This window comes from Sylvia atricapilla, chromosome 7, assembly GCF_009819655.1.
Source record: "Sylvia atricapilla isolate bSylAtr1 chromosome 7, bSylAtr1.pri, whole genome shotgun sequence".
NCBI lineage: Eukaryota > Metazoa > Chordata > Aves > Passeriformes > Sylviidae > Sylvia > Sylvia atricapilla.
Genome location: NC_089146.1, coordinates 25,195,207 through 25,210,809, shown reverse-complemented (window position 1 = coordinate 25,210,809; position 15,603 = coordinate 25,195,207). Strand labels below are relative to the sequence as shown.

Below are 15,603 nucleotides of genomic sequence, written 5' to 3'. Positions count from 1 at the left end.
TCAAAATATATACCCTGATTCAAACAAAAATGCATTCTTGACTGGGGAAATATGTTAAACTGACTTGCAGAATAAAGCTTTACTGAAATACTGACAGGATAGTTGTTATCATGAGATCTTTTTGATCTTCAAATATCTCTCCCAGGTGGTCTTTCATCTCAAGCAAAATTCTCTTGCCTTGGCAATTAAGGTCTTGCTGCTCACCAAACCTTGCATTTAAATGGGAGGAAACTCTTTCATGCCAAGGTGAGGCATGAAAGTGAGGTGAATGTCCTGAAGTCCTTTTGATACTTTGGTCTCTCTTGAATCCATTTTCCACTTCAAATTCAAACCCTTGACCGAAGCCAGTTGTCAGACCAAACCATGTTGATGGTATTTAGCTGGAAACATTGTGAATATGAAGAATTTTGCAGCTTTTTATTTTGTACAGAGAGGTATTTTTGGAACTCATTTTGTACAAGAAGCTCAGGCATCTCAGCAAAGTATGGTGGATGGTGTTGATTCAAATAAGTAGTGAGTTGCCATCTTTTATTTCTATTCTGCAGTCTTAGTATTCAAACTGGAGGAGTATCCTCCTCTTATGTCTTCCAGAGCAGTCTTCTTTGCTGGGGAACTAAACCTTTGAGTCTTGCCATTTCCAAAGTAACATGCATTCTCCTCTGTGTCGTGGCTTTGGGGCACCAGAAGAATAAGGAAAACTGCAGGACGTGATAAGACGGGGAACAAAATACAGGGCGAATATTGCTATTGTCAGACCCACTTTGTCTCCCAGAGGTATAATGAGTATATCGAGCTTTGTTAGAGGAGGAGCAAAGTCAAATAGAAGGAAATGAAGCCCTGCTTGGATGAGCTATATTTGTGCTAAGCTATGCCAGAGCCAGTATGATAAAACTGGAAGAGTTGAGGAGAGCAGGGCAGAGAAACCCTGACGAGCCCAGACTTGACAGGTTTTGTTTGCACAACCACTTTCCCACACTGAATCCATTCCCTGGGAGGCAATGCAGGCAACTCCAGAGAGCCCACGAGCTCATAAATAGCCCCTGCCAGAGGTGACCTGGCCTGTATAAAGTTGTCTTGGATATCTGCCATCGTGACTACATTTGTCAACAACCAGGAAGAGCTGCCTGCAGAGAGCTGACTGTGGCAGGTCCCTGAGGTGTCAAGAATCAGTTCATTACTCTAATTACCAAACTCTCTTTCTCTAATTCAGCCAAATATAGGTAGTGCATCTTGCCTTCAACTGTTAGGTGTGTCCCCTTGTGCTGGTGTTTTATAGTTTATCGTGACTGTACATTACTTTATCTAGTAAAGCATTTTATTTATATGGCTCATGGGCAAGATAACAATTAAAATGTATTCCTTTGGATTATTAATGGTGTGTCCTGCACAGGCCTCAAAACTTTTCCTGATGGAATCCTGTGCCACAGGCCCATTCCTTATGTGCTTTCTTGCCATCTGCTGATGATAGTATTATTTTCCCCAAATGTACGGTATTCCTGAAAATCTGTACTGAGTGTCTGAGCTACTGAGGCTCAGATCCCGCCAGAGTTTCCATTAATGTGCAAGAGAAAAACATACCAATAGGGGATCATATGAGAATAAATTATATGTAATGGCACCACAGTTCTACCATCTGTTACAAGAAATATGGAAATGGCTACCTAGAGATGAGCAATTTATGATGGCTCTACACTGTTAGAACACCATCGAGCAAGGGTTTGTTGAGCCTACTTTTAGTAGTAGCCAGGAAAAGTATTTTTATAATGTTAGCATCCAAATACTTGTTTGTCTTTTACATGTGAGTCTGTTTTACTACACCTGAAGTATCCAGCTGCTGCACTATCACCTTTAGTAGCAAATGATTTTCATCTTTTTAAAATTCGTCCATACACAGAGCATTTGTTTGTTGTGTGACTTGCCTCATAGTTTATTGAGGAAATCCTTTGGGTAGATTTAGCATTAATCTTCAGACATGGATCAACAAATGACATCCTTCTGTATTTAATACCCATAAACAAAAAATTTCAGTGATTTAATTTAAAGGGCATTATTGGATTTGTTTGGTTTGGGTTTTGCTTGTGGAAAGGGCAAATTGACACTATCCTTTATGCAAAGAGCTCAGAGAAACATCTGTTTCCACCTTCAAAACATTCAGATTTTCATCTGATTTTGTGCCAAATTAAGTGCCAAGTCAGGTAAGCAGGAGGTCAACTTCTGAAGATTATTAATTTATTCATAGCATTTTCTGTGAGCAGAGGACTCCTCTCAGGAAAGTGATAAGACCTGCCTTGATTTTTATGAAATCAGGACTTGACTTAAAAGGGGTGGGCTTGGTGGAGGTAGCAACAGAATGCCATGTGAAACCCACTAAGGAGGAATATAGTGGGCTTGGCTGACCTGAGAAGCAGCTGTGGAAAAGCAATATAATCTGGTTTCAAGTGTGTGAAGTGCTGAATTAAAATACACGTAAGTAAAAAGGAGCTCTGGGAACAAATACAAAAATAATTAATCTAACAAGGGTTTACTTTTGTTTAAAAGACAAAATCATGTATTTGCACATCAGAGTGCAGGTGCCTTTTATCAGAAAATAGCAATTTTACTTGAAAAGTGTAGTACATGAAAAGTGATCCCCAAGCCCCCTTCAGGCAAAATTTTAAATGTTTTGTCCAAACCCTGGTATATTTGTATTTTGTAGTGCCAGAGCAGTGCCTCCAGGAAGTTATTGTACAGGTACACGAAGCTGTTTTGCTCCTCTCTCAGGAATAATACATTGTATTTGAGAGTTTTGCCATGGTGTAGCACCTAAAGAAAAGGAATCGTGGTGCTTTGTAAGAAATGGAGTCTGAAATAAGTTCAATTTAAGGAATACCAGGAATTTAAAACACTCGCAGTGTTTTCCACTCTCTTTTCTGCTTTTCTTAGTTGAAATTGCTTAGGTGTTGATCTTTCACCAAAAGGTTGATTTCTTACTATGAAATAATAGTAATAATTAATGGCAACGATATATATGTTGTTCTTTATACTGACATGTTCTCTGAAGGACAGAATGTTTTTCTGATAGGTTTTATTTCAGTGTCTGCTTGTGTGAAAAATATGTATCATTATATGAGAGTATTTTTCGACGTGTGAGAGAATAAATTGCATAAAATGTGCTATTTGAGTTTGAAGAGAAGCTTGATTGAGTTTTCAAGACATTAACAAAGTGAAGATTTTTATTAATTCTAGAATATCTTTCTCTCTCACACTTGAGCTATGCTACTAAAGTTCACTGTGACACTAGCATATAAGTACTAAAAATTCAGTCATAAAATTTGATATAAAGGAACTTCATGCAATACAGCAGAATATCTAATAAGCAATGCAGTTTTCAGGGATGTGGAATAGATATCTTTAAAATGTCACCATTTCATGGTTTTTTGTAGACATTTTGAGTGCTAGCTGTAGAAAGATACTGATTTTTATTTTAATGCTGATCATAGCTAGTAAAAAGGCTGCACTATTTTTAAAATTTAAATAAATTTACAGGAATCTCTCCCTTAATATTTTGCAATTTTTGAAAAAAATTATTTTAAAAAAGAAAACACCAGCTTAGTTACTCATATGTATATTGAATATTTTATGTGCCATTACTATGCATGTTTCTGCCTTTTTTCATGCATTCTGCCTAGTGTTCTTCCACCCAGACACTGGAATACCTTATTTGATTATCTCCCTAAGAAATACTCAAATAATTTAGCTTTTGTCACAGCAGTTTCATAATCTGTTAAGAGTATTTACGCTAACTTTCAAATATTGATATGAGTATGATACTGAGTGTCTGCCCTGAAGAGATTTGGAGACCGTGTACCTTTGATTCATACATGATAGTTTTTCTCCTGAGTCTGTACTGAAGGCCTCACTCTGCCTCATGCCTGGGAATTTCATCTTGCTGCTCTCTGTGATTATTTGCATGTCAGACACCCACTGGAGCAAGAAGAAAATGTTAGCTTCAGAGAGGGTACCTCTCCTTTCCCCTTGGCATTATGAGGCAATTAACTATGCTGCATGCAAATTATAAGCAATGAAAAATAAATGCAATGTATGCAGCCTGTATGAAAAAGATCAAAATACTCTATTTTTGTCTAACATTAATCAGAGTAGAACACTTAGTCAAGCAAACATTTGAGGTTGTGTGTCAGAGCACAGCTGCAGTGTTTGTCCTGATTATTATTTCTTTGCTAGATGTCTGTGTCCATTCCCTATCTGGAACTACACCAAGGGGTATATTTATGGAAGTTGGCATTACAAGCAGGATATGGGCAGGTCTGAGATCCTGCCTGGAATGCCAGACTCTGGCAGTGTTATCATTCAAATAGTGATACCTGTTTCCTCTGGCATTGTGTCACACCTGCCTGGAAGAGCAGTGGGTATAAATTTGGGATTACTGGCATTCTGGATGTGTTGCCATGCCCATATCCTGGATGTAGTCTTTCACCTATGAACAGACAGGTGAGTTGAGTCCAGCCCCTGCTGGGCTGTGCAGAGGTAGAGATCCTTTCTCCAAAACTATTGAGACTTGCTTCCATGAAGGATGCAAAAAAAAAAAAAAAGCTCTGCCAGGCTTTTGGGCCCAGATGTACAAATGTACAACAAATCTCAACCTTGAGAAAAGGAGAACAAAAAACACATCACTGTGGAGATGAGATTCAAGAGAACTCACCTCTCTATTTTCAGTCGATAGAGAGAGAACTCAAAAGGGCAGTTGTGCTCTGGTAAGGTCAGGGTTGGTGCCTGAGGGACTCAGCTGGGTGCATGAAATGCAGTGGGCTGGATGCACGTCTATGTACCCTGCCAGAGCCAAAGCCACTTGGGTGGCTTAAGGACCTGCCACGAAACATCACACTTCATTTTGAGGACAACCTTTTGTCCAGCTGACTCAGAATAAAAACAAAGAAATTACACTTTAAGAATCAATCTTTTCCTTTCTAGCAGCCATGTGTAAGTTAGTCACAGCTGAAGAACACACCCAGCTAAAAAAACATGAGGAGTTTGACAATGCAGTAAATCCACCTTGAGTATTCCAGTTGCCAAACCAAAATGTCCCCTGGCGTGCAACGCAAAGGATCAATTCTGTCCCAGCTCACTCTGCCCATTCAGCTGTTTTTGCAGAATGCAGGGTCAGTCGTGTCCCAGCCATCTTGAAGCTGGATCAGTAATTGTCTGGCTTCCCCTTGCTCACAGCATGCTGGATCAGGCATTGCCTGTCCTCTTCCTGCTCAGGTAAAGCATAAACCCAGCATAAAACACTCTTATGTATCTCCAGCTAGTTTTACAGAAATGCAGACTTGGACTTAGACCTCATCCACAGCAAATGCATCATGCTGAGGAAACCCAGTAGAGCCCAGTTTCCATTAATGCCCATTAGTCAGCATGGCAGTGCTCTTCCTTGGCTTCACAGTGGTTCTGCACGGCTGAAGCAGATTTAGAGCCCATCCCAGCCAGTATTATGCATCCAAATCATATCTTCAGTGGTCAGTATTACATATGAACATAGAGCACACATGGGGATGTAAATTTGGATATTGATTTATTTGGAGATTTATTTATCTTAAACAGTGTGCACTTGTCGTAATTATTCTAGGTAATTCTGCAAAAGATCTTTAAGTAACCGTCTTTTTAGTATTGTCTTGCATGAGGAATGCTGGGGGGGGTTGTCTGTGATTAATCTGTCTCTTTCTGTTTGTGTATTAAAATCCAGGACAAATGATACCGGCCTCCTTACTTTCAAAGACCATTTGCCTGTAACTCAGATTGTGATCACTGACACAAACAGATCAAATTCTGAGGCTGCTTGGAAAATCGGCCCTTTGCGTTGCTATGGCGACAGTGAGTACTAGCTCTTCTCCATTTCCATAGGTACAGAATGTTCCTTTTCTGTTGCTGTTGTTGTCTTTTTTTTTTTTATTAAAAAAAACCTTATTTCTCTGATATAAGGTGGCTTGCAGCTGCTGTCCTGTGCCAATTAACTATAGAGAAGGGGGTTGTGTTTGCAGGGCAGTTCTGGAATGCTGCTTCCTTCAACACGGAGGCCTCCTACCTGCACTTCCCCACGCTCCACGCCGAGGTCAGTGCGGACATCTCCTTCTTCTTCAAAACCACCGCCGTGTCCGGGGTGTTCTTGGAAAACCTAGGGATCAAAGACTTCATACGAATTGAAATAAGCTGTAAGTTCCACTGCTCAGAACTCTTGGTGGTTTTGCCCAATTTGACACATGCAGAGAACTGGGAAGGATGTTATCTTCTGCCATCTTTAGGTGGTTGGAGGTGCCCGGGGAGGATAAGATGGAGACATAAAGACTTTTATTGAGACTTGCCTACTTCTCTTATCAGAGTTTCTCTGTATAGACTTATCATTAAACTTAATCTTGTAATGGCTAGATTAATCTTTCTTAAACAAACAAGAGTTTGAATTTATTTTTTCAACACTGATAGTTATTTTTTTGCTCTTTGGATAAAAAACTACTGGTTAGATGTACCTATAGGCTGTTTTTAGTTTAAAGTTGAAAAATTTAATGTGACTCTTCTGATAGTTACTTTTATTTTCATATCAGTAATGTACCCAGTCTGATGCAGCCCTAGTGTTTCAGAGGAACTCAGTGTGTGTATGGTAGAGCTACGAGGTGAGAGTGTAGGAAGGACAGGCCACTAATAAAAGATAAGTTAGTCACAGTTGTAATGGATCTTTAATACTTCAAAATCTATTAAGTGAGTGCAGCGTAACTGTTACTCAGTGTATAAGGAAAATAGCAGGGAATTTAATTAGTGAGATTTTGCCTCACTCCTGTACTGATGACTTCAAATATTTATTAGTGACAAAAGAGTACGGCGGCTTTGACATGAAATATGACATGTGTATTCCAAATTCTGTCAAGCTTAGGGAAAACAAACTGAGTGCTATGCACTTGATAATATGCTTGTAATAACCCCAAAATAAAATTTAATAAAACAGGGCCCCAAGGCCCTTTGATTCATTAAACCAGTGGTAAATGTCATGGTGGATTATCACAAGGTAATGAGGTGTGATTTACTGTTAATTGCACATCAAGGTCCATTTCAGTTGTACTTCAGGGTAGTGCATTTTATTCTCAGGGATACAGGAGTAAAAATGGCATCAAGTATAACAAATACTGTAAACTGAGAGGATTGTTCAGTGAAAGCTTCTGGGTGTGTGTTACATCTGTACTCCTAGAGAAATGAGTCACTTAAAAGTTTGGGAAAAAATCTTTTAGACTTAGGCTTCTCATCAGTAGTTTGTTGTTGTGCTTCTTGCTGCCAGATGGAATTTGCAGCCTAAAGGCCTTGTATCAAGGAAGCTCCATGGAGCAGCTGTTTCAAAGGGAAACAACTTTTTAGCAGATGCGGGGGCTCAGAATAGATCTTTGTCTATCCCTGTGGAGCATTTCCTATCTTAACTATCTAAGAAGCAGCTTCAAAAACCAGACTTATCCAATTTGGGGGGCTTGAAATAAAAAGGTTTTTAGGAATTTTCAGTCCACAACCTTCTGATAGTGTGATGTGTGGACCTGGTTCTTGGTCTTTGTGGTGCATTTAGCATTTTAGGAAGAGGAAAATATTCAGTAGCAAGAATGTTAAAAAGTTCTGTGCTCTTTTGGGATTCCAGCAGAGCAAGGTGGATTCCTGTATGTGGCTTTTGTTTTTCAATTATTGTCCTGTTTCTAGGAGCCTTATTTCTAGATGTGTGTTACATATACAGCTTTATTTTAGTATCACTTATTAAGTAGTTTCACTCATCTGTTTTTTTTTTTTTTTTCATCTTGGGTCAGATTTAGGCAAACAAATGCTTGTAGGATTCTCTTGTACCACATGCAGCCAAGTTATGTAATGGTTAATTACCTGCATTTTGAAAGATCTAGTTGGAAAGATCTTCATCCTTTCTCCCATCTTAGCATTATTTGTCCAAAACCTTTTGGGACCATTGTGTGACTTTTGTGCAGCATTTGACACTTTTACTTCAAAGAGAGAAGTCCCATTTCTAGAGCACTGTGATTTTTATAGCAAAAAAAGATGGGTACCCACAACCAAGCCTAATCACAGCAGAGATCAAACAGTGAGGCTGCAGGCTTAAATTGATCTATAAGCTGCTGTGTAGGAGATGGGAAGTAAATGATCCTGTACTATTTGCTGACATAAAAGTTAATGGACCCTATATTTATATAAGATTTCTTGATGTCAAAACCATGATTTAATTCAGACTTTCACTTCCTCTTCACATCTGTTTGTCTATTCCAGCCCCCAAGGAGATCACCTTTTCCATAGATGTCGGGAATGGCCCCACAGAAGCCACTGTGCAGTCTCCCACAGCCCTGAATGACAACCAGTGGCACTATGTGCGGGCAGAGAGGAACCTCAAGCAAACCTCTCTGCAGGTGGACAACCTCCCCAAGAAGGTCCTGGAGGCCCCTGCTGAGGGACACTTCCGCCTGCAGCTCAACAGCCAGTTATTTGTAGGTAGGGACAATCCAAGGATTCCTGTAGATAACAGTGTTTCATATACTTTGGTGATGGATGCTCTTTATTTCGCCATGGGCCTTTGCATGTGGTGGCTTGATTTTGCTTTCTCTTCTTCTATTCCTGCCTAAGCAACATGAAGTAAACCCAAATGACTCTCTTTACACTCAAAGCACAAAGCTTAGTTTAACCATGCTATGCTTGATGGCATTTTTAGGGTCAAACTCTTGAAATGTCTTTATTGCCAAAAAGTTGATAACCTTTCTTCTTATGCAGCACTGACTGTGTAAAATATTTTAAAAAATGTGACCTCTCTCTTTGGGCACATTGTAAAAGTTGAATATTTGTCATACAAGTTTCTGGGGCAATGTCTGATGACAGTATGGTCTTTAAAGTTTTTTCCTTCAAGCATATCTGCCAAAACCTTTATCTGGCTGAAGAGTCCATGAGTGAGAGAAGTATGAACACAGTAAATGCAAATATGGGTGTTTTATCTGAAAGCGAATTTTCAAAGAAGAAAAAAAGAAAATTAAAAGAGGAAAGAAAAATCTCTGCATGTATTTTGTTTACTTGCCACCCTCACACAAGAAACCTGGATTGGGACTAGTTTGTATTTGATAATAGATTATAAAGGGAATTCTCTCTTTTCCATATTCAAATGCTGTCTTTCTGAGTAATCTGCTCAGTTATGAAGTGGGATGTAACTGTTCTTATGTAGGGTCATTCAGGTAACTTCTGATTCCTTCCTTAAAATGTTGTTTTTTTGTTTTTTTGTTTTTTTTTTACTTAGCTGAAATGCTGTAGAAATCCTCCATCTGTCAATGCATTTTAATAAAGTGTACTTCTATGTTCATACCCTTATATTTAAGTAGCTTTTGGGGTATTCATTTGAGCTTTTTATTGTGTATGTGTGCAATAATTACTGGGCTCCAAACATAAAGAATTAATCTGTTAATAAATAGATATGGCTGCATCAATGTCAGGAGTCCTTCCCACACAGCTATTGATTTTTACCTAAGATGATCTCTGTTAGACTCAGCTGGAGAGGAGAACTCACAGAAGGGAGGCTTGAGACTGTCACAGCGCAAGGTTTCTGTTTTCTGGTATGAAGCATGCTGCTAATCACTTGTTTTTCAAATACTACGTTGATCCTAAGAACATGTTCTGTGGGAAGCCAAGCCTGGAGGCAGCATGCTTGGGCTGCCAGACACCTTAGAAGCATCAAAGAAACTTAGCCAACATACTGTTTCCAGTTAGAAAATTAGAGATTTAGTGACTGAATAGACTTTGCAATTTTTTGGTTGTTGCTTTCTGAACCCCTATGATGAGTTTATCATAGGTCATCTATTAGATATGTCCTGTATATCAACTGCTTACCATCTCACATCTGAAAAGTAGTATCTGCCTGTAAGCTTGCTGCTCAGACTCAGCAAAATAAACAGCTTACCTGTGTGAATTTCATGGTGGTTTTAAACTGACATAATTGATGAATTGTGTCATGAAGATCCATGGTAGTTAGGGACTTCACCAGAGCAGTGTGCCAACAGGAGTCCTTGTGAGCAAACACAAAGCCCTGCATCTGCTGCAGAACAACAGCAGCATCCCCACAAGCTGGGGAGTGAGTGGATGGGGAGCAGCTCTGCCAAAAAGGTCCCATTTGTTTTGGTGGAGAAGTGAATTTGTACCCCACCTGAATGTAGCTATGCTTTAAGGAGCAGGTTGGAACAACTATTCCAGCAGGGACTTCCAACTGATTGTACTCTTACTGTAGTGAGTGTTTACAGAAAACTCTAGGATATAGGTATTTATTTTAGCCAAGAGGTGAAAAGATCTCGCTTTGCAATAAATATGTTGCTTTCTGTTGTCCATCCACACTTTTACTGAACCATGAACAAAATGACAGAAAAACAAATGAGTTTGGGAGTGCTTTTTCAGGCCTTAACTCTGCCATACTGAAGGCCAAAATTATCTGTGACTTGCTTAGTTTTCCTGAGAGCTGTCAGAAGAGTTGGAAACCTGGGCAGCCTTCTGATTCTGGCACTATTTGTCCCTGGGTGCTCCAGGGAAATGTGGCAGAAGTCCAGCAATACACAGATGTGATATAGTTTGTCTCTACTGAAAGTCTCATTTGAATCTCGTAATAAAAAGCTACTGATTTAATACCTCAGCCATGCAGAGAGAGTTTTAACCCATCTGAAAAATAAATGTATAAACGCCATTGTAAAAAGGAAAGAAGCAGCAGCACATAATATTATTCTCTACTCCCCCTGTAATCCACAACATATTTGTCTCTGCAGCGTTCTGCATACTGACAGTGATTAAGGGGTTTCCAGCCTTAATGACTGTGTGTGGCAGGCTTTTGAGATAGCTCTGTGTGTCTGTGAAGTGGAAGAGAAAAATGACTTTGCATTGCCACTACAGTCAAACAAGCTTGGATTTTAATGCAGTTAGAAAGGAGTTACAAAACCATTGCTCACTTTCTTTTAGTGCGTCTTGGATATCTAACTGCTTCTGGGTGCATTGTAATCCTGTCAGAGCATGGATATCCTTGCACCTGGCCAGATTTTTTTCTGTAAATTTGAAAAAAGTACAGTAGAAGGAACAAACCCCAAACAAATGTGCAGGCTGAGTAACATCAACTGCACCAAACTGTCCGGTAACAAGCCAATTCAGCATATTACTTGCTCAGAAGGGGCAGGCAAAAGCCATTCCTTTCAATGGACAGTTGTTTTCAGCACTCAATGCGTGTGACATGGTTTTGTATAGTGCAGCTCTCTCTGTGATCCTGGAGTAGTTGTGTCATTGTCTCTTCTTGTGGTATGATCTGAGATGAAAGTGAAGGCATGAGCATAAGACTCCCAACATGGAGACGGGAAAGACTGTCCTCCCAGGCAACTTTGAGGATAGGATTTGAACTCAGACTGATAACATCAGAGAAGCAAAATAAAAATCTTGAGAAATTAATCTGATGTACAAAGCGTTGGTCAGAAGTTTTTGTGCTATTTGTTTGGTACATTTAGGAAAACAGCAAAGCTAAGTGTTTGGGTTCCTGGTTTTGTCTTGGGAGGAAGTAAGCAAGGAATGAATCCTTGGGTGAATCTTTGTCTGTTGTAGACAGTCTGAAGGCCACATAACCCAAAGAAAGTCAACATTTGGGAAACTTTCTCTGGAGACAGAGAGAAGGAATGGTAGGAAAAAAAGGAGTTTTAATTTCTGCTGTTGGTTTTAAAAGCATTCATAGACACTTTGGAATATTTTGGAGGGCAAGAGGAGGAATTAATGCCTAACTCTTTGTGTATCCTGTATGCTTCCTAGATCTTTCAGCCTGAGACTATAAAGTGTGACTTCAAGGTCTTCTGAGGAGCACCATAGCAAGTTCTCCTGATTATGATTCCTATACTTCTCTGTCTTTTCCTTTCTTTGTATTAGTTACACAAATGCTCCTAATGCTTATTTTCAGCCTCCCTAATCCAGTTTCTACTTTGTTGGGGTTTTTTTCAGACAAATCCCCAACTCATTGCTTGAATGTTAATTACTTGGTCAATTGTGTCACCAAGCTATGCTGTGAGTGCTCAGTTGTGAGCTTTTTGTCCCCTCCTTTCAGACTCTTCCTTTCCCAAAGGCACCTCACAAATATTCAGCTGCATAAACACCTTGCTGAAAACAGCTTGGCTCATTTGACTGTTGCCTCCACTCAGCAAAGTACAGCCTTAACCTTGGTGTTCATGATCCTTAGGCTTATCCTAAAATCTCTTCTCCTGAATAAAACATTTAGGTCTTATCCATTAAAGTCTCTTGTCCACTAGGTTCCTATCAGAGTTGGAAGAATCTGCAGAGCCTAATTTGGGGAAGAGTTTTGTGTATTTGTTTTCAGTTTTTCCTCTGCATTGCAGGAATGTATATGAAGATTAGGTCTAGTCAGTTGAAGAAAACTGCCCAAATAAGCAATGGATTTGCTTAATCAATGCTGTGTGGGTCTAGGATCATATAGCTGGTCTGTGTTAAGCTCTTCACTCTCCAGAAAATAGAAGAGAAGAGTGAGAAACTTTATATGACCTTCCAAAGTGCTTTAGAGAGCAGTAAGAATATGAGTAGGGCAATAAACATGACATTGGTAGAACAGTTAGCAACAGTTTTTACTCATTTTTTATATGTTACAGCTGGGATTTGTGTGTGTGCAGAAAAGAGGCAAGGAAACTGTCATTTATCCTTGTAATATTTGTGGTGGCCTCCAATGCAAAAGAAAACAGAGTAACCAATAGCCTTAAAGGAAGAAATCCCATTTCCACTTACATAGACTTTACTGAAAAATCTGTATGGTATGTTTTGTTTTGGGACAAAATCTCCAAACAAAAGGATTGTGTGTGCAGTGCAGCAAATGCAGAAAGCCTGATTCTTGTCCTCAGAAGGCTTTTAAAATAAGTGAGCTAACATTTGCTCACCTGAAAAAAAGTAATAGCTGGCTAAAGGGGAACTTGAAGATATTTATTTCTCTTAGAAAGGTGTCATAAAATGAGCATGAAATAAATGTGTCTCATGCATACTTTCTATAGTTCAATTACTTTATTTCACATCCAGTATTTCTGCTATTAGTGTTCCAGAAAGATAAGTATGACAGAATGGTGTAGTAGAACACCAGGCCTTTTCAGACTGTTGCTACATCCACTTCAGTTTGCAGAAGCCTTGTTTTAATTAATTTATAGAAAAAAACACAAATGCTCTTCTGCTAGGGCTTATCAAGTGATGTAATATCTTAAGCCATACTCTATGCAAGAGAGACAACTTCTACAGAAGAATAATAACAACTTCTTTCATACTGCTTTTGCAGGAGAATCACCAATAAAGCTAGCTTTTAAGAGTCTGCAAATGCTGATAACTCCTGAACCAGAATTAGATTTCCTAGCAGCAATCAAAATTGCAGTATCTTTAAAAGCAAAACATTGGCAACTGTCAAAAAAAAAAAAAAAAAAAAAAAAAGCGTATGATAAGAAAAATGGTTATATTTTCATAGAGAATCTCAACAATCATCATTATTATCATTCTCAGAGATTACCTCTTATGGAAAAGTGCCTTCACTCTAGCACTGTTAGCAGTTTCATTTGACAGATATGAAGTTAGTTAGCTTGTAGAGCCTGAACTGCCCTCTTCATACAGGTCTGGTCTTCAGGAAGAAATGCAATTATGTTTAGCAGTTGTAATAAATAACACACCTGTGAACTGAACTCTTGTTTCAGGCCTACAACAGCCGTTGTTGACATGCAACACATCAGGCTGGGCAGTCATGCATAAATTCACACTCAAGTCATTCCCCTTCAGCCAGCAGGCTTGTGCTGAACATGATTCATCCCTGCTATCTGGACTCATCAGCATGTGCAACTCTCCTGCTGGTGGGATTAGGGTGTTGTTTGTATTAGGGCAACAAATAGGAAAAAAACAACAAAACCCCAACATTCTCGGTTTGGTTTTCTTGTGTATTTGGTGATATGCAGACATAAGATAAAGAAGCTAATCTTTCTCCTGAATGAATTTGTGGTTTCAATGCCAGACAGGAAAACAGATAAGCCAAAAAAGGGAAGAATGACAAAAAAGAAGTGTCACATACAGCTTTCTAGTTCTTTCATAAAAATAGACACCTTTAGTTTCCAGGGCTGTCCATCTGGCATCTTTTGCCATTGTATGCATTAATATATAATTTTTTAAAAAAATTTGTGGATTCCTGTTTGTACCTAAGGATTGAACTTCATGGCTTTTATTACTGTGCAGGCTCACCAATGAGTGCCTTTTTCTCTCTTTCTCAGGGGGAACAGCTTCCAGACAGAAGGGCTTTTTGGGCTGTATTCGATCTCTGCATTTAAATGGACAGAAACTTGACCTCGAGGAGAGAGCTAAAATGACACCTGGTGTTAAACCTGGGTGCCCAGGACATTGCAGCAGTTATGGGAATCTGTGCCATAATGGAGGAAAATGTGTGGAAAAGTATAATGGTTACTTCTGTGACTGTACCAACTCAGCCTATGAAGGACCTTTCTGCAAGGAAGGTAGGCAGTAACCTTTGATCCCAGGACTTCAGTGGTTTGTTCAGTAACTGAATTACAGCACCATTTCACCCATGTCAGCTTGGTGTCCTCCACATCTTATGTTCTATTATGAGCTGTCCCTTCAGTGTTCCTAAATGTTTTCTTAAGCAGGCTCTAACACCTCCTTTTGTTGACTTCTGTAGTGACCTCAGAAATTAAAATGGTTAGTTGTACTAATAAAGTTTACCACTATGATTCCTGTATTCCATTGCATGTAACTATCCCCAGGCATTAGGAAATAGGGCTGAATTTTTTTATAGCAGGTGTTTGACCATGTCTGAATGTTTAGGATGCTTGGTTTTTAAACCCATCTTATTTTGCTCACCTTAACAAGTCCTGAAGGATTTTCTTTACAAAGTTTTAGAGCATTGATGTGACAAAAAGAGGTAGTATTTTTATGGGGTTCTTATTTCCATTCCTGTGACAGCCCATCCAAACGTTAAGAAATTTTTGAAACAGGCATGAAGCATTCAGGAGAAAACTGATTTGCATGGTTCAGTCTTTGGTGAATGTGTCCTCACTGAACCTTTTTAGTGGTTTATAGGAGATGCTGTCAACACCAGTAAAAAGCAGGGCAAATATGGAACATCTAATTTAGAGTGCATGCTTTTTGGAACTAACAAAATCAGTGCTCAGTAACAGCAAGGTACAGTGTGAATTTTTAATTTCCATGGCTGTACCCCACCTCACAAATGCAACAGTATTTGTATATATAAATAAAATCTGTATATAAAATCAAACACTTTGCTAAGTGGGCTGCATCATCTGCTGGTGTAAATTAGCCAAGTTGTTTAATGAAAACAGAAGCATGAGTTCTAAGGATCTGAGGCTGCACAGGTAGATGTTTCTCTTCATTTGATGCTCCCAAAAGACAGCTTCCCTCACTGGCAGTCTTCAGTCAATGTGTTGCTTTCATAGTTAACTTCTTTAAAAAGCAGACTGGAAAGAATAATTCTATTGTGGGGGCAAGACGGAGAATATTGCCTTACATGTCACTGTCAGAAGATGGTGAGAAAAG

General features: G+C 39.2%; 1 protein-coding gene across 1 annotated transcript in view; it reads left to right on the top strand.

Annotated features, from left to right (window-relative positions):
• CNTNAP5 (contactin associated protein family member 5) overlaps positions 1–15,603 on the top strand; it is a 266,113-nt gene that overhangs the window by 219,267 nt on the left and 31,243 nt on the right. Inside the window, exons 15-18 of the mRNA XM_066323037.1 lie at positions 5,738–5,865; positions 6,033–6,203; positions 8,290–8,508; positions 14,307–14,546. Of these exons, the coding sequence (XP_066179134.1) occupies positions 5,738–5,865; positions 6,033–6,203; positions 8,290–8,508; positions 14,307–14,546 (758 nt within the window). The remainder of the gene's footprint in view (positions 1–5,737; positions 5,866–6,032; positions 6,204–8,289; positions 8,509–14,306; positions 14,547–15,603) is intronic.